At 45.7% G+C, this 23,615-nt stretch overlaps 2 protein-coding genes across 3 annotated transcripts in view; one reads left to right on the forward strand and one right to left on the reverse strand.

Annotated features, from left to right (window-relative positions):
- The window catches only part of ALDH1A2 (aldehyde dehydrogenase 1 family member A2), a 57,107-nt gene extending 38,680 nt beyond the window's left edge, over positions 1-18,427 (reverse strand). Inside the window, exons 1-2 of the mRNA XM_042471423.1 lie at positions 18,301-18,427; positions 13,125-13,309 (exon numbers count right to left, since the gene is read on the reverse strand). Of these exons, the coding sequence (XP_042327357.1) occupies positions 13,125-13,241 (117 nt within the window). The 5' untranslated portion in view covers positions 13,242-13,309; positions 18,301-18,427. The remainder of the gene's footprint in view (positions 1-13,124; positions 13,310-18,300) is intronic.
- A 58-nt stretch (positions 18,428-18,485) lies between these two features.
- The window catches only part of AQP9 (aquaporin 9), a 26,628-nt gene continuing 21,498 nt past the window's right edge, over positions 18,486-23,615 (forward strand). The window contains exon 1 of one of the 2 annotated variants that reach the window (XM_042471405.1): positions 18,486-19,001. The gene's annotated coding sequence lies outside the window, so the exon portion shown is untranslated. The remainder of the gene's footprint in view (positions 19,002-23,615) is intronic. The other variant, XM_042471406.1, reaches the window with a different exon arrangement.

Consider the following 23,615-nt stretch of genomic DNA (forward strand, 5'->3'; position numbering starts at 1 on the left):
GAGCCTCCCTTCCTCTGCTGAGCTCATCCAAGAGTCTCCGATATGCAATGGAGTGAGAGACTTGCGGCCCAAGAGGACCAGAGTTTGGGCCAAGCCCTTGTTGGGAAATCAAGAGAAACCTTTGCTCTGAGCCACAAGGAAATGGCTTCAATGGAAGGGGTACATATTGGCTTAGGCTTGATCAGTTCAAAGACCCATTTGTTTGCCTTTTGGCCTTTCATGGTGTCCTCAGCATGAAATGAATTGATCTTCTTCTTGTCTGCTTTGCCTGGGGCTTTTTGACTTGGGTCTGCTTTACTTGGGGCTAACAAAGAGGATCCAAGGCATGCTATGTGGGGATTCTGGGGGCTGAAGTCCAAAGAGGGTAGTAGAAGGACATGCCCATGCAGCAGAATGCTGACTGTCCTCCTTCCTAGGAAGAAACACAACACACACCTCATTGATGGGACTGGGAATGGCAAGGAGAGCTCAGCTGCAGGACCGCTCTCTGACTGCTTCCCTTTCCTCCTCCTGTCCCCTGGGAAATCTTTGCGGCCCAGCAGCATCCTAAAGGCTTGGCTCAGGACACGGAGAACTCCCTTCGCCCCACAGTGAGTCCCCAGGGACTCTTGCAGCTCCACAGCAGGATGCAACCTCTGGGACAATCTACATTTTAAAATACTGTAATTTTTTGGCTCTCCTCTCAGATGGCATGGCTCTGTCCAAAGAAGAGAGAGGGGTCAACTGGGGCTCCTGCTGTTGGTTGGGGAACTTAGGAGGGTGGTTTGCCACCTCAAGGGGGCAGCCCCAAAAGCCCTGGGGGCAAAAGAGGGTGGCTCCTCATTTGGACTTCAGCCACACAGAGGGGTCCCCAGATCTCTAGGCCTGGCCCCTTTTCCCTGGTCCTCAAGGTGAGAGGGAGGCATCTCAGGCGCAGAGCGTTACAATAGTGAGAGCCAGTGTGGTGTAGTGGTTTGGACTACGAATATGAAGAACAGGGGTCAAAACCCCTTTGCTCTGCCATGGAAACCCATAGGTTCACCTTGGAAGGCACACTCTCCCAGAAGGAGGCAGAGGCAAAGGCAAACCCTCTCTGAACAAAGAATTCGGAATACTCCTCCCTAAACTACAAATCCCAGGACTGCAGAAGCTGGAAACACAGCAGTTAAAAAGGAAGGCCTGTTGGAGGTCTCATTCATAGGATGGCTGCTGTAAGTATACCTGGATTTGGACATTGATGACAACAACAACATATCAGTTCTGAACAGCAGAGGTCTCTGCAAGTGGTATCATGCACTGATTGTGCTACACAAGCCTTGTGTTAATGGCAGCCTTGTGTGGCTGAATGCACTCCTGAATTTGTACAATGAATGCACCTCCCATGAGCATTCACATCTCATGTGCATCAGATGCGCAATGGCACTGCATGCACAACTCTAGTTCCACAACCTTGAACTGGATGTGGGATGGACATTGTGCATCAGACAAATATGTCCAACCACTTCCAACTGGGGGTGGAAGATGTCCACATGATTCTGCCCATCCTGCCCACTGTCTCTTCTGCGATTATAATTTCAACCTTCATAAAGAAGGAGGAGGAGAATCAGGAGCACATTGCCTATAAAGTGAGGAGGAGACTTTGGAAGCATACAAGTGGAGTGATCTGGATTGTCTCAGGGCAAGAAAAAAAAAGGGAGAGCGGGAGGAAGAGACATCTCCAGCCAGAGGGTAGGTGGGAGGATTCGGTGGGCTGCCATCCCTTCACTCCTGGGCTATAAACCATGTCAAGAGTAGAGGAAAGGTTGGGGGAGGCCATCTCCCCTTTCTCTTCTGCAAAAGTCTTTGCACCAAGATGAGGAGGAGGAGGAGGAGGAGGAGGAGGAGGAGGAGGAGACCGCTGCTGCTGCCCTTGGCCCTGAAGAGCTGGTGATGAGAAGTCCCAGGTTGTAAAATATAAGCCCCTTTCCCAGCTCCTTCCTTGCTGGCATGGTTCTTCTTCTCTCCAAGGGTGGCATTTGGAAGATGGGAGGCAAGGGAAGGAGGCAGGCAGGCAAGGGAGGCAGAAAGTACAGGCAAGGAGAGGTTGAGGAAAATGCACTTTTGGGAAATATGGGTGCGTGTATGCGTCTTCAGTTGGCTTATGGGGACCCCATGAGTTTCCTGGGGTTTTGTTAGGCAAGGAACCACTACCCTCTGAGGGAGAAACTTCTGTTATCAAACATCTCTTATGGTCAGGAAGTTCTTCCTAATGTTGAGGTGGAATATCTTTTCCAGGATATGAAGTCGAAGGCTTTCATGGCCGGCATCCATAGTTTTTTGTGGGTTTTTTTGGGCTATGTGGCCATGTTCTAGAAGAGTTTCTTCTTGATGTTTCGCCAGCATCTATGGCTGGCATTTTCAGAGAAAGATGCCAACCACAAATGCTTTTCCAGGAGTTTGCATTCATTGCTCCATATCCCAGTCTCTGGAGCAGCAGAAAACAAGCTGGCTCCCTCCTCAACACGACATTCTTTCAAATATTTAAACAGGGCTATCATTTGAGATGTGATGCTGGAGAAGAGTGCTGAGGATACCATGGAGAGCCCAAAAGACAAACTAATGGGTCCCAGCACAAAGCAAGCCCAAACTCTTCCTAGCAGCCAAGATGACTAAATTGAGATTGCCATACTTTGGACACATCAGGAAATGGCATGAATCACTAGGAATTTTGCTTGGAAAGGTAGAAGGCAGTAGGGGAAAATATCCATATATCAAGGAAGTCAAGGTTATTTTGAGTCTGCAAGACCTGAGCAGGGCGTAGTAAATACTGGACAACAGCACAAAAAGGGTGGCAGGGAGATTGTAAGGTCTAAAGCAGGTGAAGATAATGAGAGAGGAAGGACAGAAAATTCATTAGGTTCAAGGTTCTCCATGAAAGTTGCATTTTTACACCTCCTTAATAATTGTTGCAAGAAAACGTGTCTCTCACTTTGGGCATCTGTCCATTTGTGAGGACCTTTCCAAGAACACACACACACTTGCTTTAAAATGTGAGCAGCAGCTAAAATGAGCTTTAGTCGATGCAGGTAAGTTGTGTCGGTGATGTGCATAAATTAGGAAAAATATGTTAAGAACCACCCAAATATCAGGAAGAAAAATACAAAGACTTACATCACGATGGGAAACCAGGCCAGGAAGAGATGGCAGGTGGGATTCAGAGACACTCGGTGCAACTGAGACTAAGAGATTTACACATCTGTGAGTAAGTAACATCCTGGAGTAATGATAAAAGGTAATCCTACATCTGGTGCTTATTGATTATGAAAAACATCTGCTTTTTAAATGTTTTCCTTAGTTTTAAATTCTACATTAATTTTGCTGACATAAAGAGAAATTACAAGGCACCCTGAGATGGAAAACATCTTATTTTCTCCCTCCTTGCTGAAAAGCAGATGAGCTGAGGTGTTAGTGTCTCTTCGTTGAAATGTAACTACCGAGATGTTCGAAATTTCAACATGGTTTGCAGCAGGGTTGGATAGAAATCCAAGGCGCATGACTTACAGCTCCCTGGAGTGCCATGCGACCAAAGCAAGAGGGCGGATTTAATTTAAAAAGGAAGTAAATCTGAAACTCCCTGCATGAAGTTTGGAAATTGGAGTCCATAGAATCAGCATGCAAGCGGGAGAGAAAGCAGGTGCCCCGCTTTCTTCCCCCAGCCAGCCAGCCCCCCAAACAAAAGGGTATTTTTCTCAAAGCAAATATCAGGAAAGAGGCAGGATGGGTGTGGCAAGAGATGCTCAGTGGACTCTCACTAGAAGACCCCGAAATGCCCTCTGAAGAAAGCCAGGGTTGCCCCCAAGAAAGACACGTGCTGGTGGAGAGCCAGCACAAACACAACTTAAAAGGATGCAAGGCAGAAGATCGGCTGGCCCTGCTTATTTGCTTTTATTAAACTCAAGATGGACTCCATACTGGTTGAAAGAAAAAGAAAAAAATCCTGACTGGCCAAAGGGATTCGGTTGCAAGGCAGCTATCAAGAGAAGGGGGAAAGAACCAGTGGGCACAGTTGGGTCAGGGTCTGCCAGTTTGCAGACTAAGCTGGGACTGGATGAAGGTGTAGCCGAGTGACAGGTGGCATGTTGGCAAGCCTGGCAATGAGTGAGGCAAGCAGGCAACTGGGGCAGGGGCTTAGGAAAGCCACTTAGCAGAGGAGAGCTGCTTTGGAAATCGGCTTGGTTTTTGGAGAGTGTATTGCTCTCAATGTTGCTGGGAAGTATGTTTTTTCCTCCTTGCTAGGGAGTTGTATTACTGCTGGCCTGCAGTAAGTTATGCTATGCTGATTTATTTTTGCATGGGGTATATTTGTACTTAGCCACATTGCTATACTTTTTTACTTTGCTTATTTTGTTTTACACTCTGCCGAGTAAAGCTCTGTTTTTGTTGACGTTTCTCCACGACTCTGCTGTGATCTTTTTCAACTCACCCTAGCAAGTTGATGGGATTGGGGGGGATTTGCTGGCACTTAGTAGCCAACTCTTTGCAATTTAAGGAGCAGACCCCCAGAAGAGGCAAAGGAATGCAGGGCAAAGGGAAGGGATGCCCTCTCCTGAGCAGGACTGAGAGCGAATGACCGCCAAGGGGTCCCCTTGAACTCTCTGCTTCTGCCAGATCATTTGGGGCAGGGGGAATCCTTGTCACCGTAAGCTTTTAATAATTCTTAACTGCATCTTTTTAAATCCTGTTGACAACTTAATTCCACATTAATCCTGATCATTTGTATTGTTGTTCCCAGAGTCCCCTTGGTTGGGGAGGGCTGCAAAGACAGTAGTCCAGAGACTGATGACTTCCCACCAGCTTTTTCTCCCCTTCCCTGGTGCACTTGCAGACCCCCTACTCCTTTGACCACCGGCTTGTGCTTACACTTCTGATGGCCAGCTCCCCTGGAAGTGTTTATATGGAGTTTATACAGCTGCAAGAGAGGGAGGAAAGAGGAAAGGAAGGGAGCCAGAAGGGAAGACAGAGCAACGGGCTCCTGGTTTTGGCATGCCAACCTTCTCCATCCCTTCACCAGGGGCTACAGGTTTGGACCTGGCAAGTCTAATCACATTGATTGATCAATAAGATTGCACTTTGTTGATGTCTCCAGCATTTAGGTGCTGAGTTGAGCTCCTGTCTTGTGCCTGCATTGTGTAAATCAGCGATCCCCAAACACAGGTCCGCCAGGTGTTTTGGACTCCAGCTCCCAGGATTCCTAGAGATTGGTCATGGTCGCTGGGGCTTCTGGGATTTGAAGTTCAAAAAAGGAACAAATGTTTGGAAAGCTCTGGTGTAAATAAATCATGGCGTAAATCTATCATTCCCAAACTCTGGTACTCCAGGCATTTTGGACTTCAGCTCCCGGAAGCCTCAGCCGTCTTGGCCAATGGTCTGGGATTCTGGAAGCCAAAGTCCAAAACGCCTGGAAGGTCAGAGTTTGGGAATCACAGTCTACACACTTGGTGGTTGTGCATCCTTCCTCCTGCTGACTGCCAGTACTGGGCCACAGCTGGTGTTATCTGCCAGTGTGAGTCCCCCTGCGTTGTGTGTGTTGTGTGCCTTCAAGTCTTTAAAGCAGACCTGTCATCGGTATATTCTTGGCAAGTTTCTTCGGAGAGGGTTTGGTGTTCTTTTTGTTGCCTGTTTTATTGAACCATTTCCTGTATTGCTATGTATTTTATATGTATTATCCTATTATTTCTTACATTTTACGCCATAGGCAGCCTTACACTTATATATTTATTGTTTTATGTACAGAGCTGTGCAAATCTACAGCACTATATAAATAAATAAATAAATAAATAAATAAATAAGGGTTTGCCATTGCCTTTTCTTGAGGCTGAGAACATATGATTTGCCTAAGATCACCCAGTGGGTTTCCATGGTCAAACTAGGAACTGAATGCTGGTCTCCAGAGTTGTAGTCAAACATTCAAACCACTACGCCATGCTGGCTACGCAATGGCAATGATGCTGCATTCCCACTGAATACAATGGCACAATGAAGGCTCTGGCAAAGGATTACACACCATCCAACTGCACATACTTTCAACTAGAGGAGACCCATTGAACCAACTCTTGGATGGTGAGTCAAACACACAGGTAAAGGCTGCCCCAAAGTCAATACCAACAACAACATATCCTCCAACTCTCCCAATTTGGCAAAGACACACCTGATTAACCCTCTGAATTTTTTGCTCAGAGTCTGGTCCGATTCCAATTTTTTTGCTGCCAGAGAAAAATTCAACAGTATCTTCATCTGTAGCTAAATTTTTATCACTTGCAATAAAGTGTAAAGTGTAAAAGTATCAGTAGTAATATTCCTACATCTGTATATTATAGTTCTTGCAAACATGTATGATCCCTTGCATCCACTCTGCTCCTGTTATCTGTAACACACTGTGCTTTGGAGAACAAGGTTTGGGATCCTAAGAAAACACGGGGAAAATGTAGACTCCAAAGAAAATGTGTATTCCTATAATTAATCTAATCAACCCATTTTTCATTTCGTGATGGGATTTCTCCAGAGGTGTCTGTCTCAGCCAGGTATCAGGCTTTCAGATTAAGCCTTTGTTTAACCTTCCAAGGTTTGATTGCAAAACAAAACATACTAAATGCAAGATACAGAGGCGAGAACAATCACATGCTGTGACAAACTGAGGTCTAGGTGTGGGGAAAGACATCTGCAGACAAGAGATTCAAATCCTCACACAGCCAGTGGAGAGCCAGTGTGTGTGACCTAAGGCAATCCTTACTGTCTCAGCCTCAGAAGAAGGCAAGGGCTAAGACCTCTCTGATCAAATCTTGCTGTGAAAACCCTGCGATAGCTTTGTCTTAGGATTGCCATAAATTGGAAACAGCTTGAAGGCATACAGAAACAATAACAAAGGGAGGAGAGAACATAACTTGAAGGCTTAGGGTTTTGAACAAAGGAGACCCTCCTTGGACATGAGCAGCTGCCAAAGTATTTTGGTTCTGGGCCATCTATGGGCCAGTATGCCCAGCCCATGGCAGCACCGTGACTCCTCCTCACCTTTAGGCTAGCAGAACAAAAACATCCCCAAACAACCAGGGGTCAAAAGCACAAAATAATAATAATATTTAATAACAATAATAACAATAATGAATTGCCTGCCAAATTGACCCTGAGGTTAGCTGTACTGTGCAACCTGTGCTCACACTTTCCAACATTTCTCAAATGAAAACTGGTTCAAGTAGCCAACACTGAGGGTCACCTCTGGATTGTGAGTTCTGATGACATCCTTCAGCATGATGCCTGGACCATCAAAGTTACACAAATTATATAGTTCTGATAATAAACACCCAGTTTAACAAACAATACACACACACACACACACACACACACACACACATACAGGGGGAAAGTTTTCCCCAACTCTGTTTCTGAAAGGAAGTTTTCAAGCCCTGCTTTGAACAGAAACTTCCAAAGGAGCCGGCAGCACCAGCAGAGAGTGGGGCAAAGAATACACAGTATGGGCATAGTTTTCAAGGCAGTGCTCTCACCTTGAGATTCCTTCCTCTTTGCCCTAAGAATAGGGTCCAGTTCCTGAGAGTCAGACCCAGAGATCTGGGACCCACCCCCCAAAAGCTGGATTGAGGGGAAACACAAACACACACCCAGCAGAGAGACACAATCCAACCCACACTTGCGATTGTCAATGTGAGCCAGCAAAGGCTGACCTGTCTCCTGATGTCTGAAAAGATTTATGAGCCTTGGAGGGTTGCTTTCCTTCAGTGCACATTTTAACATGTTGGATTTATTTAATGCTGGCCTCTCCACAATGTAAACAGCTTGTAGATTTAGCAAAATATTTCCTGAACCTTCCTTCTTGCTGGCTTCACCCGCTTGTCTGCCAGCCTTCTCCTCTCAAGCTCTCCCTGGAGTTCACAGCATAGGACTTTGGAGAAACAGGCAGATGCATGATACCCTGCTGGTGCTTCTGCACCAAGAGATGCCCAGATGAATGCACACATGATCTCTCCCTGCCAAAGAATAGGGTCTCCTTCACCCATATCACAAGTTATTAGCTGGGGAACTCAAAAGCGGGATCAGACAAGATGGTAGAGCAAGAGGAAGCCCAGCCTTCTAGGGGACCACATTCTCCCCTCTGAGCCCACTGGGGCTCCAGCATTGAGGAGGAAGCAAGCTTGCTTTCTGCTGCTCCAGAGACTAGGACCTGGAACAATGGAGGCAAGTTCCAGGAAAAGAGATTCCATCTTAACATTAGGAGGAACTTCCTGACAGTAAGAGCTGTCCGACAGTGGAACACAGTCTGGTGGGGTCTCCTTCTTTGGAGGCTGTCTTTAAGCAGAGGCTGTCAGTGGGGATGCTGTGATTGAGAGTTCCTGCATGGCAGAAATGGGGTTGGACTGGATGACCCCTGAGGTCTCTTCCAACTCTATGATTCTATGGAGTTTATCACACAAAAGAGATCAGGAGTTTATCCTGTGAATATCCCAGAAAAATAGCATAATTATGCAATACGGTTTCACACAATGTCGCATAACCCGCCATTAAAGCAGTCACAAAGAAGCATTATCATGCATCTTTTTACTTTTGGGATTTCAGCGGCAATGCATTTCTGATATCACTTTATTTGTGCAATTGTGTGTGATAATCATTTGCACAATTACTTGCCGTTTTTGCTTTTTTTTGTAGGATGCTTTAAATGTTGAAATTAGCCCCAGTGTGATAAACTGATATGGCTCTATGGTTCCTTTTGGTCCCCTCACCTTCCAAGGCCTGGTCCTTTGAGGGCAAAGGAAACAGGGCCCCAAACTCTGGAACTCACGACCAAAGGAAGCCAGGAGGGCACCTTTCCTGCCATCTTCCAACCAGGAGACAACAACTGTTCCGTTCAAGCAAGTCTTTTGGGGCCCCGCCTTGTCCAGAGTGACCAAGTATTCCCCTTTTCCAGGACGTATCCTCCCTTTCTGCCTTGTGTCCAGGAGGAGTTTCAAAACGTCCTCCATTGGGAGCGTGACTAAGAAGCATGAATTTACAGCTGTTTGTTTGGTAAAAACATTTTGCAGTGCTTTGTCCCCCTTTGCAGGTAGGATATCTGGTCACTGACCTCTCGGCTCAGCAGATCCCCCCTTGTTCTTCGGTTATTGTGCATTTTAAGATAGCATTGTATGCTGGCTGAGCTGCTACCACATCTATGTTTTTCCAGCCAAAGGAAGATGGAAGAGACCGAGCTTGGTCCAGGAGAAGAGAGACTGATTGACAGAGACATAGGCTGTTTTCCCTGGGAAACTGGATGTTCAAAACCTACAAGACCCTACTATGAAGGTCTGAAAAGGTTGGGCTTATATGATGTGGATTCATATATTTGGGACCCCCAAAAGCCATCTAATTCATCCTGCTGACACTCAGGAATACACAACTAAAATTCCTGTATGATCCCCATCCAACTGTTGTTTTAAGACCTCCAAAGATGGAGAGTCCACCATCCGCAGAAGAGGTCCATTCTACTCTCAAACGTCTCTTTCCCCCCCAAGATGTTCTTCCACCCAAATTTAGTGCTTCCTAAATGAACTGCCTCTCCATCCTGAACAATACCCTAGAGGCCTCTCTGATCTTGGGTAAGCCCTGGTTAGTCCTTGGATGGGAGACTGGCAACAAAGACCAGGTGCTGGAGGTTACCTTTCAGAGGAAGCAACTGGCAAAAACCTTCCTTGCCTAAGAAAAGCCTATGAAAAAGTTCAGACAGGCTACTTGGAAGCACAAAGGCATACAATAAAACACAGGGTCTAAATCTCCTAAGGCAGTGGTTCCCAAACTTTGGTCCTCCAGATGTTTTGGACTTCTGCTCTCTGAATTCCTGTTGGCCAAGCTGTCCAGGGCTTCTGGGAACTGAAGTCCAAAACACCTAGAGGACTAAAGTTTGGGAATCACCGCTAAAGGCACTGAATCCATCTGATCTTGGAAAGGATAAGCACTAGTTAGTCCTTGGGTAGGAGACCACGAAGGGTGCTTTTAGCCTCTATCTCAGAGGAAGAAACTGGGAGTAGTCTTTGCTTAAGAAAACTCTAGGAAATGCATGGGGTCCCCATTAAAAGGACCAGAGACTGGAAGTCAGAGACCCACAAAGGAGCTTTTGGTTGCAGAGGAAGAGGAGGAAGAAGAGAAAGGAGGAAAAGAAGGAGGAGGATATAGGAGAAAAGGAAGAAAAAGAAGGAAAAGGAGGAAGAGGAGAGATAGCAAGAAGGAAGTAGAAGGGGGAATGGAGTTTTCAGAGAATGGGGATGAACCAGAGCAGGAGGAAAAGGGAGAAGGAGGAGGAAGGAGAGAAGAAAGAAAAAGAAGGAAGAGGAGAACGAAGAAGAAGAGGTAGGGGAGAGATAGAGAGAAGAAGGAAGAAGGGGGGAAGAGGGATTCCATTCCTTCCCAGTTTATTCAGAAAGTGAGGGTGAACCAGAGGAGGAGGAGGAAGAACAAAAAGGAGGAAAAGAAGAAGGAAAACAATAAAGGAGAAAAGGAAGACAAAGAAGGAAGAGGAGGAAGGAGAGAAAAAGAGAAAAAGAGGAAGAAGGGGAAAGGAGGATTCCATTCCTTCCTAACTTATTCAGAACCAGAGAAGAGGCAGAAGAAGAAAAAGGAGGAAAAGAAGGAGGAAGAGAAAGAAGTGAAGGAAGAAAAAGAGGGACGAGGAGGGAGGAGAAGAGGTTCCCTGTCCTTTGGGTCTCCATTCAGGCAATGGTGCTTCTTCACTTGGCGTATTGGATTGTAACTCCCAGCACCCTCCAAGAACTCTCAGGCTGCGCCACTTTTCCAGTTTGCAAAACATGCCCACACCCCAAAGTAAAGAAAACTATGTCTCCCAAACCAAGGAAGCTTGTGTTTGTTGTTGTTGTTGTTGTTGTTGGCTTGTGTTTTCCAGTCCTTCCTGATTTTGGCCAAACTTAAAAGCGACCCTTATCCTGGGTTTTTCTTGGCAAGGTTTGTTCAGAGGCGGTTTTGCCCTGTCTGCCTCTGAGGCTGAGAGAGTGTGACTTCTCGCCCAAGGCTCAGCCCTTCCTTCCTCCCCATGAACTCTATTTCCAAGGAAAGGTTGTGGAATGAAAAGGAGGGAGAAGAGGAGGAGGAGGCGGAAAAGGACGCCTTTCACTGAACTGTCAAGAAAAGGGCTCCTATAGGGGAGTGTTTCTTGGGGCAACTCGGGCCCCGATCCAAGCTCTTGGTGATTTCGATGGGAGGCAAAGAAGGCAAAGGCAAACAGGGTGCCCAAAATGGCCCTTTTCTTTGGAAGGTGCAAGACAATAATCCTCTTTCCTGGGAGGGAAGGGCAAGGCCCGTTGCACCCGAAGGGGCTTAGGGTTCTTTCACCTACGCATAAAGGTGTTTAAGATGACATCCCAGGTCTCATATGTTTAAGCGTGTGTGTGTGTGTGTGTGTGTACAGTAATTTCCTATGATTCCTGTGAGAGAATCCTAATTCTATCCCCTTGAAATCAAAAGGGAAAAGTCTTAAACTTTGATTTCAAGGGGAGAGAATTAGGATTCTCTCATTGGAGTCATAGGAAATCATATACATACATATGCTGAAATACACACACACGCACACACACACACACACACACGCACACGCTGAAACAATGATTTTAAGGGGAGAGAATTGGGATTCTCTGATTGGAATTATAGGAAACTATAAATATATAAATACATATGCTGAAATCTATCTACAGTATCTATCTGCTGAAATGTGTGTGTGTGTATATACATTTCAGCAGATAGATAGATAGATAGATTTCAGCATATGTATTTAAATGTTGAAACAGTGATTTCAAGGGCAGAGAATTATGATTCTCTCATTGGAAATCACACACACACACCCCTCCCTCTGTGGAAAGCGTGGTGTTAGAGACATGGCAAAAGGGACAATCAATTGGGGCAAACAAGCCACAAAAGATGGGTTTTCCTCCTTTACAAAAATCCTTACTTTTTTTGGTATGATTTTTTCCTCCTTTCAAAAAAGACTTTTCTAGGCTAAGAAGCGAGGAAAGCCGAGGAAGACATTTAGGAAAATCATAAAGTTAGGAAGTGTCTCCCCCCCAAAAAAGAGGGTTTTATATTTGCTTTAAAACGAGAAAGCCCCTTTTTTGCATGCCTCCCTTCATTTAAAACGAATGAATAATGTATTCCCATGTTGCAATGAACGGGGAAAAGTTCTCGGGCGAGATCTACTGGGGAGACCCAATGGCTGCGTCCGCACTGCAGAAATAGCCCGGTTTGACACCACTTTTAATAGCCATGGCTGAATGCTATGGAATTCTGGGAAATGTAGTTTGAGGTGGCACCAGGACTCCGCAAACTCCATTCCCCAGAATCCCATCGCACTGAGCCATGGCTAGCAAGGTGGTGCCAAGCGGGATTATTCTCGCAGTGAGGAGGCAATGTGGCGGATCATGCTCCAAATGCATTTTCAGGACGATATCAACGGACAAGCCATCCTTCATCATTTCCCCGGAGGCACCCGAAGCTGGACCTTTTCGCCTTCGGGCAAACTTGCAAATAGTGTCACAGAATTGTAAACCTGAACGGCTATAAAATGCAGGTGGGAAATAATATACAATTCCTCCCCAACAAAACATAACAACAACAACAACAACATGATAATAATGATAATGATAACAACAACAATAATAATAATATGGTAATAATGATATTATTATTATTAATAATAATAATATAATGATAATGATAATAAGCCACCAACCCTCGTGGAGTTAAAGACTCAGACTCAACTGATGCATCCTCCTCATCCTCATCCTCATCCTTATTCTTTCCTGACTGGATGCTCTTTACCCAACATTTCCCCCCCAAAAGGAGGGAAGTCTCCAACCCCTTGGAAGAAAGTTTCTTCTTTTCTTTCCCAAGCAGGACAAGCGAAGCATCCCCAGCCCTTTCCGTCTCAGGTTTTGCAGAGAGGAGCTGCCTCCAACCCTCCCGCAAAGAGAGGGAAAGTGGCCCTGAGAAGCCTGGTCTTTCTGTCCCTGGGAAGAAGGGCCCAGCCCAGGCCCTGGCTCCTGGGGGACCTTGGAGGGCCCATCATGGCTTTCCCTGGGGCTCCTTCCCTGGGGGTCCTTTTGGGGGTGGGTGGGACTGACCTTGGTGTGCTTGGCCTCCAGGTTGTGGGTCGGGGAGGGCAGGAGCTGGAGGGAGGCCAGGAGGGCCGAGGGGTCGGCCTTCAGCTCCCCGGGCATCGCGATCTGGCTGGAGGTCATGCTGCTCCTGGCTGGGGAGGAGGAGGAGGAGGATGGGCCTGGCAGTCCTCCTTGGTCAGGCAACCCACCTGGACAGATACACACACAGAGAGAGATGGGGAGAGATATATGTAGCTCCAGGCAGGGACCCCAGGGACTCCGGGGGGCAGGCGCTCATTGGATGGAGGGAGGGAGGGAAGGAAGGAGGGAAGGAAAGAAGAAGAGAGGGAGGGAGGGAGGGAAGGAAAGAAGAAGGGAGGGATGGATGGAAGGAGGGAGGGAGGAAGGGATGAAAAGAAGGAGGAAAGGAAGGAAGGAAAAATGGAGGGATGAAAGAAGGGATGGAGAGAGAGGTGGAAGGAAGGAGAGAGGGAGAAAGGGATGGAAAAAGGGATGGAAGGAGATGGAGGGATGGTGGGAGCCCACAACAAACTCCAACTCCCAGAATTGCATAGCCTTGAACCAGGGCAGTTAAAGCGGTGCCAAACCGGGTTATCTCTCCAGTGTGGATGGAAGGACCTTGCAAAGCCTCCTCTGAGGATTCCCTGCAGCAGCAGAAAACCTTTCCTCGGTGTGAGCGCTCTGCCACCTGGTGGCCGCTCTGCGCCATTACAGCCGCGCTGTCTTTTGGAACCTGGAAAGCAAAGGGAGCCCAGGAAAGTGGGGATACTGGTGGTTTTAGTGGTGGTGATGATGGGAGTTGTAGTCCTAGACTACGGAGCGAAGAGTGCCTAGCTGGGGATAGAGCTGGGACTCCATATACACTGATCAAGGGTACATCTACCCTGTAGATATAATGCACTTTGACACCACTTTTCACTGTCCTGGCTCCATCCTACAGAATCCTGAGATGTGTAGGGTTTTTTTTTGGGGGGGGGGGCACCAGCACTCTTTGGCAAAGCAAGCCAAAGACCTTGCAAAACTACACATCCCAGGATTCCATAGGACGGAGCGACAGCATCTGATGCAGTGTCAAAGTGCATTATTTCTATAGTGTAGATGTACCCACCATTCGCAAGTCCACTTGGAGGCAGGGAAGGAACACCAAGGGAGTCTCTGCAACAGGAGCCAGCTTGGTGTAGTAGTTTGGGTGCTAAGGACTCAGGAAAGCCCCCGGTGACCTAGGTCCAGTCACACTCAGCCTCAGAGGTAGGCAAAGGCAAACCCACTCTGAAGGAATCTTACAAAGAAAATCCCACGAAAGGTTCCTATGGTCACCACAAGTAAGAAATGACAGTGGCCCAAAATGAGGCCATTGCCCCCAAATAAGAATTCTGCTGAAATTTTCCTTCCTTGCCCCAAATTTCCATCCCTGCGGAGAAGAGCGAGAGGCTGCAAATCCTTCCCACCTAGAACTGATAACTGGCTGCACTGGCCTTTCCTGGGATGCCTAGAGTCCAAACATAACTGCAGAAATAATCCAGTTTGAGACTGCTTTAACTGCCCTGGCTAAGTGCTAGGGAATCCTGGGAACTGTAGTTTGTTTGGAGAAGTGGGGCAGGAGAAGAGGGCTGAGGCTACCATGGGCGGCCAAGAAGATGGACATAAGGGTCCTTGAATGGATGGAGCCTGAAATCTCCTTGGAAGCCAAGATGACCAAACTGAGGCTGAGTTTGGCCACATCACGAGAGGATGTGACCCATTGGGAAAGATGATAATGCCCAGCAGTGGGAAAGAGGAAGACCTTGAGAGATGGATTGATTTGGGGGCTGCCAGGACTTTGCAAGACCTGAGCAGGGCTGTGGATGACCAAAGGAAGGTCTGAAGGCCCCAGAGAGTCTCCATAAGCCAAAGTTGCCTTGATGGCAACAACAAACGGAGTATGCATCTCTCAGGGATATTGCTCATGAAAGCCTGGATGGAGTCTCCTAATCCAGAGGCAGTCTACCCCATGAAGGACAGACAGGGAGGTCCAAAAACAATGCCAGCCCATCACTTAATGCCACCAGCTAATATAGTCCCCTGGATGCTTTGGTCGGACCCCAGAAGGAAGGCATCTCCTTCCTCTCTCTGGCTTTTCCGTTCTCTTCCATCCCAAGTGCTTTAGCCTCCATTAACTGCTTGCCACTCTTGTGATCCATCACCTTGGCAGCAAATGTCCTCCAAGAGACACTTGGGGTTTTAATTTTAGTGCCAGGATAAATCACTGCTTATAGCCTCTTTCCTCCCTGGGCTCCACTTCCAGCCAAGACCCTGCAGCACCTGGGTTAATTGAAGCCATCCTTTCAAGGCCTCCCAGGAGGAGCCCCATTCCTCTCTGGGAAGGATGGGGGTCCGCTACGGGTTCTAGTCCAAGCTTTGAAGGAAGTCCCCTAGAGGCTGAGCTCTCCCCTCTCCCCACAATACCACCATCTATTTATTTATTTCTTAAATTTATGCAATGCCTTTCTCGCTGCAAAACATGTTGCATGCCTTCCAAGTCACCAACTTACAGGTTTCCAACTTATAGCAACCTTATCATGTTTTTTTCTTGGCAAGATTTGTTCAGAGGGGCTTGCCTTTGCCTTCCTCTGAGGCTGAGAGAGTGTGACTTCTTGTCCAAGGGGTACGTTTCCATGGCCAAGTGGGGATTTGAACCCTGGCCTCCAGAGTCATAGTCCAACATTCACTGGCTCTCTCTTAAGTGGCCTGCCTAAATAAAAAAGGGATATGAAAGTCACCATATGTGCAACGTCTGAAACTAGATCCAGTTCATTCTGGCAGGCTTATCCCGATTATTTTAAACTGTGAATTTTAAATGTGGATTGTTTTAATATGTGTATATCTTATTTGCCCGGATGTGTATTTCAACTAATGTGTTTTAACTGATGTGGTGTCTCTGTTAATTGTTGTTGTTCTCTGCCTCAGTCCCTGGGGAGAGGCAGGTAAGAAATCGTCATCATCATTATCATTATCATCATCATCAAGAATGATGTTGCACTTTGTGATGTTGCAAAGAATGGAAGACTAACGTGAAAAGCAGGTTTTAAAACAAAGAAAAAAATGCGCACTTAGAAAATAATGCAAAACTTTGCTAAACTTATAAATTGCACATATTTTACTACAAACAATACCATTTAAACCGTCGAATGGAATAATAGTATTATGTAAACCATCTAAAAATGATAATACAACAAAAATCAGATTATTTCAAGAGTGTAAAAGGTGAGACTGTTCAGATGCAGAGGTTTTTCAACAGGGGCTGGATGGCCATCTTTTGGGAATGCTTGGATGGTGTATTCCTGCATGGCAGAAAGGTCTCAGGCTGGATGACCCTCAGGGGTCCCTTCCAACTTTAGCCAAACTATGCCCTGATGAGGACTGGCAACTTGATTCCCTTGCCTTTTTCCAGCCCCCAAATTTCTAGCTTTCCTTCCATGTACTTTATTGTTCTCCCTGCCATATGCACCCCCCTTTTAAAAATTTACTATCCAAGAAATGCATCAAGGCCCCTAAAATGGGCTGACCTTTCGTCTAATGCGCGTTGCCTAATGAGCGGATGCCATTATCTACCTTCATATCGGAATATTGTACTTTTTCCCAGTCCCATCCATCACTACTAAATGCTGGCTTGCTTAAATTTTTTATTTTTACCCTTTCAACCAGAGAAATAACTCTTGCCTCTAATTAGGCAAACTTACATATTCAATTAATAAAGTCATTAGGGCTTAATGAATATGGAGCCTGGGTTAAGTGAGGGAGGGCAAGGGGGGGAGGATGGAGGAAATGGAGACTTTTCTGCTTGCGATGCAAAGGTTTAGAAATATCTGGAATAAATCTTGGAACAATTGCTTTCTATCCCACCTCAGACCTCCAGAAATGGGGGCAGGACTGTGTCCAGCAAAAGTCCGAACTTGGGACTAGGTCCCAAGGACAGTTGGAAGCCTGAAATGACATTCTGGGACACTACTGGCTGGAAAAAAAGGGGTTTCCCAACATTTAGGAAACAAGAAGAACAACACAGAGGGGAAAATGTTATAGAACCAGCATGGGACAGTGGTTTGGCTGAGGGTTCAAATTCTGGCTCAAATGTAGAAACCCACTGGGCGACCCATTTGTCCTAGATTTCAGCCTTCTGCTCCAGGAGGAATTCCAAAGTGTCCTCTATTTTAAAGCATGAATTTATATTTGTATGAGTGTTTTTAGCTTTTATTTTTTGTCACACCTGACAATTTTTCTTGAATGCCCTACATTTCATGGTGCCTTGTCCTCCTTTTTGGTTGGGACATCTGGTCACTGTGTCCAGAGTGCTGAGCCCTGTCGTCCAAATAGATTTGCCATCATGGATAGACAGTGCCTACAAAGTTCAAACCAGTGGGGATTCATTTGCCCACTTGTTTTTGCTCTGGGTTCCATTGTCCTAATGAGCAGGATTTTACTCATTTAGCCCAATTGCCCTCATGCCCATTGCCACCATTGGTTGACCCACAAGTTGTTCTGGCCTATCTGAAATGTGAGGAATGAAACCCACTCATGTGCCTGTATGCCCAAATGAAAAGAACAAATGACCAGCAATGGCACTGGCAGCTGTGGGTCACTGGTCCCACAGCACATGCTCCAGGCCGCTTCTGTATGCCATCTGGGTTTCCCTACATTCTTGCCCTTGCACCATGCTGTTTATATGCATATGCGATGATGCACATTTTCTGCATTAAAGTGGAGTATCTTTTTGCTCCAGTTTTTAGCCCTGGACCACAGCTTTGTGTCAGTTTCCATCCAGTTTAGCATCGTATACCATCTGAACAGATAGGCTTCAAGTCAGTTTGAAGCCGCTTTATTTTGGCAGTGCGGCCAACCCTCCTCAGAGCAGTGTTTCCCAAACTTGGTCCTCCAGGTATTTTGGACTTCAGCTTCCAGAAGCCTTAGCCAGTTTGGTCAATAATCAAGAATGCCAGGAGCTGAGGTCCAAAACATTTGGATGACCAAAGTTTGGGAAACGCTACTCTAGAGTCTGGGTCCAGGCTCCTTGGAGGAGAGAAGGGTCCTCCAAATAGCCTGGACCTGGGCCATACCTGGACAGTCTTCCCTGCAAGCTTTCAGATCACCTGTGCATGTGGAGACAATATTGCATTCCTCCGCCGGGCATTAAATTCTTACTCACCTGAGCAAATTTGACATTTCCTACACCGCCCAAAGCACACCTCTTGGCACACATCCCAGGAAAAAAGCCTCTGGGCCGGCAACCAAATCCCCTGCTTTGGGTGGCATCTGGCAATATATAAGAGGTCTCCTCATTCTCTGTGTGTATGTGTGTCTTTCACGTGCCTCTGCTTGTTTTATAGTTCAGATGCTTATTTGGGGAGGCTGTTGGTGGATCTTGGGGATAAGGTAATGATTAATCCGGTCGGCGAGAAACTGGAAAGGCAAAAGAGCTTCTGGTCAGCCCCAGCGGATGCCAGCTTCCCTGCATTATCTCAGCCGGCTGTTATAAATAGTGCCAACAGCGCAGCCGACAAAGGAAGAGCACATGATGGAAACTCATAACGTATGCCCAGAGAATGTCTAAGTGGGTTTTGCAAATCCTGAGGAGTCATCAGATCACTGCATTTTGCAAAGGCTGCATCGGGGCTCTCTTGCTTGCTTATTTCAACATATTTGGAGTGTCAAAGTTCAAAAGAAGCAAAAGGGAATTGCTCCAGCAATAAAACAAAATTTTAACTGGGTCAGACTGGAAGAGAGAGGAGGAAAAAGAAAGAAGAAATGACAGAAAAAAGAGAAAGGAGTTTGAAAAGGAAATTGTCCCTGAAGAACAAATTGATGAAGGAGGCTCTAGCTGAATTCCTGGCCACATTCATCCTGATAGTAAGTGTGTTTAATGGCTGCTTCCTTCCCACAGATCCATTCGGTGACCCATCGGCCTTCCTTCCTAGAAGAGGCAGCCGAGGGTGTGCGACACCCAAGCAGATCTGTAAAGTGTTCAGAGTTTGGACAAGTCACTGGTTTGGACTGCAGCTCTCAAAATCCGGAGGATTCTGAGAGCTGCAGTCCAAAAAAGCAACTTTTCCTTGCTCTGCTTGCAAACCATTCATGATCTTCTGCAAAGCATCAGTAACGATACAACAGGGGTGTACCATTCAGAGTCCAAGTTTCCTGGGGAGGAAGCTCCCAAAGATTTCTCCCCTTCTCCTCTTGCTTTCTAAAGTGATATTTGGCACACTGCTTTTCACCCATCTTCCCCACATTGTGCCAACTGCCCTTGGCATGCATGGCCATGTACTATTCCTAGGCTAGCCTTTGCAAAGAACTCTCCCTACCAAACTGGACAGATGGAAGATGAAAGGCATCTACAGAACACATGAGAACATGAGGAGCATATAATCCAGGAGTCACCTTAGGGAAAAAGAGAGAGGAAACAAGTTGCGTCCGCAAGAGCCAATTTCATCCTAACAGGTGGACTCACCCTTACTGTGACTGGCATGATCTTGGTATTTTTGCACATGTGAGTTCCTTTACACATGCTCTAGCACTCTTTTGGCCATGGCGTAATGTTGGTACTCAGTTGCCTAAGCAGAGTTCCACAAGTTGTACATTGTATGAGTTGTGCATTCTTGAATGGTGTGTAACTGCTCCTCAGTGCCTTCAGTTGTCCATTGGATTCACTGAGAGTGTGGGAACAGCCCTTGTGTGCCGGGTTCTGCAAGTGTGTCTGTTACACATGCATTTGTGCACTCCGGGATGGTGCATAACTCCTCAGGACTGCCTTCAAGGCATTACTTGATTGACTGGGACCAGAAAGCCTGTTTGCAAAAGACAACCAGTTGCACCGTGTCATTATTTTCTGGAAGGGTAGCATAGCACAACCTCCACTTAGCTACGTGTGTATGGATTCACACTACACAAGGACGGTGTGTGATCTTGACTCATGTTGCATATTTGGGCTTGCAACCCATAACTCAGCCATGTTTCTAGAAGTGTGTTGTATTATCTGACTGCTATTTATCCTGGATGTGCAACTAGTAAGTTACTACTTATATTAAATTATGACCACTTATGTAATTACTACTTACCTGTTGTTGATTAAGGCCAGGATCCTATTCACATTTGGTCCAAGGCTGCAGCATGCAGGGATGCATTGCACATGTATATGTCTTGTGCATTTGATTGGCTTGGTTCATTTGTGCAACACTGTCTTCCAACCTGAGGGTTATGTGGCACAATTAATGTATATTCACATATGAAGATTCATGCTATATAAACGAAAAGTAGAATCACAGGCATTATTTGCGTATTAATCTGACTTTATGTCACAGCCATCCTCAAGGACTTGGGCTTGAGACAGTTTACAAGAGTAAAAGTGCAACCGATATGGAAAAGATACCGATCAGGTGCAGATTAAAATCAGGTTAACGAGATCAAAACAAACATAACAGCAGGTGCAGCTTTTTAAAAAGGCTTAGCAAGATTTAAACGGGCGCAAGTGAAAATATAAAAAAGGAGTTAATAGATTTCAAACCCCATTCACTAAGGACTGGGGTTGAAAGCAATTCATGAGAATAAAAGCATCACAGCAAAAACATAGTACTTTATCACATGGGGACAATTGGAAGTATAAACAGCGATTATCTCATGAAAATCGCACATTCGTGATTAAGATTTTCACACGACGTCGCAATTAAAGCAACATTATTCCAGGAATATCCCATGCAAATCACAATATGGCAATAAAGGTTTTCGCACGACGTTGCATAAATTGTTGCTGTTTATTGCCTGGTTATTCCCAGGATAATGGCTCTTTTATCACGATGTGTGAAAATGTTAATTGCTTTTTAATCGCGATTGCGTGATTTTCACGGGATGATCACTGTTTAAACTACCAATTCCCCCCCCCATGTGATAGAGTCCATAAAGGCAGACACAAATAACAAACAAATACCTTATAACTGAAAGACACAAATAAATATTTGTTTTACCTTATTATAATATTGTACAATATTAAAACATTGTGAAATGGAAGGCTATTTAAAAACACATACTTTGTTTTTTTGTTTTTGATGCACCAGTCGTTCATTAAAAACCTCGTTCTAGAGAGTCAGTTGTCCAAAGGCTGCTGGAATAAAAATACGGATGTGTCTTCAGGTTTCCTGGGTTCTCTCTCCAATATTTCTTCAGAGGAGGTTTGCCATTAGTTTCATCTGAGGCTGAGAGAGTGTGCCTTGTCCTAGATCAGCCAATGGGACTTCTATGGCTGAGCCAGGATCTCCTGGAGGACCAGTCCAAACTGGTAGACCTTGCTGGCTCTTGTAACTGACTTACTGCAACCCTCTTGTATGGTTGTCTTGGCCAGATGTCTTCAGAGGGGGGGGGGGGGGTTGCCACCATTGCCTTTTCCTGAGGCTGACAGAGAGTGACTTGTCTAAGTGAGTTTCCACGGATGAGGAAGGATTCGAACCCTGGTCTCCCAGAGTCCTGGTCCAGCATCAAGTGACTGTATCACACTGGCTTTCCAAGACTAGGGCCTGAGTCCCCAAATCTGTTCCTCAACCCATTCTCCCCACTAAGAATGAATCTCTTTTAAGCAGAAGTCCTCCCAAACCCCAAATTCTGATCCTTCCCTCTTTCTTGGTGTCATTTTGTGGGGCCTCATCCTCCTTTGCAGGTAGGACATCTGGTCTTCCAGGCCGGGGATCAGTCTCAGACACCCATCCCGCCAACACAAACACATTTGCTCATCCATTTTCCAGGATGGGAGATAACCTGCCTTGACCCATGAGATCAAACAGACCCCAGAAGGCAACAAACTTTGGTGCCAAAGGTTAGGAAAGCAGAGGGCAGGACAAGAGTGGAGGCCCTTTTGTGGACACACAAAGTGGGCTTGTGTTTGTAGGTGGAGTTGTGTGCGTTTATTTGTCTGTGCCAGGAAGCACCACAACACAACTCTCCAAGAGATACAACACAACAGTCCAAGGTTGATCCAGAGCAGGACTCTCTAGCACAAGAGATCGGCAAGATGCCAAGAATGGTTGGCACAAGACTGGCAAAACCTGAGAATGCAAAGGGGGAAATTAGCAGGTTCAATGGGGAAAGTTAGCAAGAAGGATTCTGGGAATTGAAGATGGAAGGATTCTGGGAACACTCCCAACCTCTGGAAAGAAAAATATTGCATGCTATTTTGGCTTCCCCTGTTAAAAGGTTGGGAAGCTTCTTATATATACTGAGGAAGATGCTTCCCACAAAGCCATATTTTCAGGTGTGGCCCTTTCATAAAGACAGAAGTGTGTGCATCGTGTAATTAATGAATGCGCACAATGTTTTAATTTTGTTATTGTTTTAAATTTACAAGGAAACATATGGCTTGGCTAGCTGAAATCAACACAGGTTGAGTCTCCCTTCTCTGGAATTTCGATATCCAAAATATTCCAAAAGCTAAACCTTTTTTCATGGTTAGCTGAGATAGCAACACCTTTGCTTTTGGACCATTTAGTCTACACAAGCTTTGTTTCCTGCAAAAAATTAAAAATATTGTATAAAATCGTCTTCAGGCTATTTGTGCCAGATGTATAAGAAACCTAAATGAATTTTATGTTTAGACTTGGATCCCGTTTCCAAGAGATCTCATTATGTACACACATGCAAATACAGGTATTCCAAAATCCCAAAAAACTCCAAAATGCAAAATCCGCTGGTCGCAAGGATTTTGGATAAGGGAGACTCAACCTGTACTTTCATTTTGTATTGAGGCCAAGCACAAACTTGTTCAGATCTACTTCCTGATTGTAAGCCTTTAAGCTCATGAATTTGGCTGTTCCTTATTGCTGTTTTTAATAATGGAGAACACTAAATCCTTTTCTAAATGGGAAGAAGAAATGCAGCTATTGCTCCATCTGCACTGCAGAAATAATCCAGTTTGACAATTGCAGCTGCTCCATGATATGAAATCCTGGGAATCTTTGTTGTGGCACTCTCTGAAAGGGAAGGCTAAATGTCCCAGAAAAGTACAATTCCATAGCATTGAGCCGGGGCAGTTAAATCTGTGTTGTCACCTGATCTAATAAACAAATTATTATTATCTCTTTTTTTGATAAAATTACCAGCTTGTTAGATGAAGGGAATGCTGTGGACATAGTATATCTTGATTTCAGCAAGGCCTTTGACAAGGTTCCCCATGACATTCTTGCAAACAAACTTGTAAAATGTGGGTTAGACAAGGCAAGTGTCACATGGATTTGGAATTGGTTGACTGGCCGACCCAAAGGATGGTCAGCCATGGCTCCTTTTCATCCTGGAGAGAAGTGACCAGTGGGGTCCCACAGGGCTCTGTCCTGAGGCCAGTTTGCTATTCAACATCTTTATCAATGACTTGGAGGACAGAATTGGGGGCATACTTATCAAATTTGCAGATGACACCAAATTAGTAGTAGTAGCTAATACTCCAGAGGACAGGATCAAGATACAAAATGACCTGAACAGACTAGAAAA

This window comes from Sceloporus undulatus, chromosome 6 (genome assembly GCF_019175285.1).
Source record: "Sceloporus undulatus isolate JIND9_A2432 ecotype Alabama chromosome 6, SceUnd_v1.1, whole genome shotgun sequence".
NCBI lineage: Eukaryota > Metazoa > Chordata > Lepidosauria > Squamata > Phrynosomatidae > Sceloporus > Sceloporus undulatus.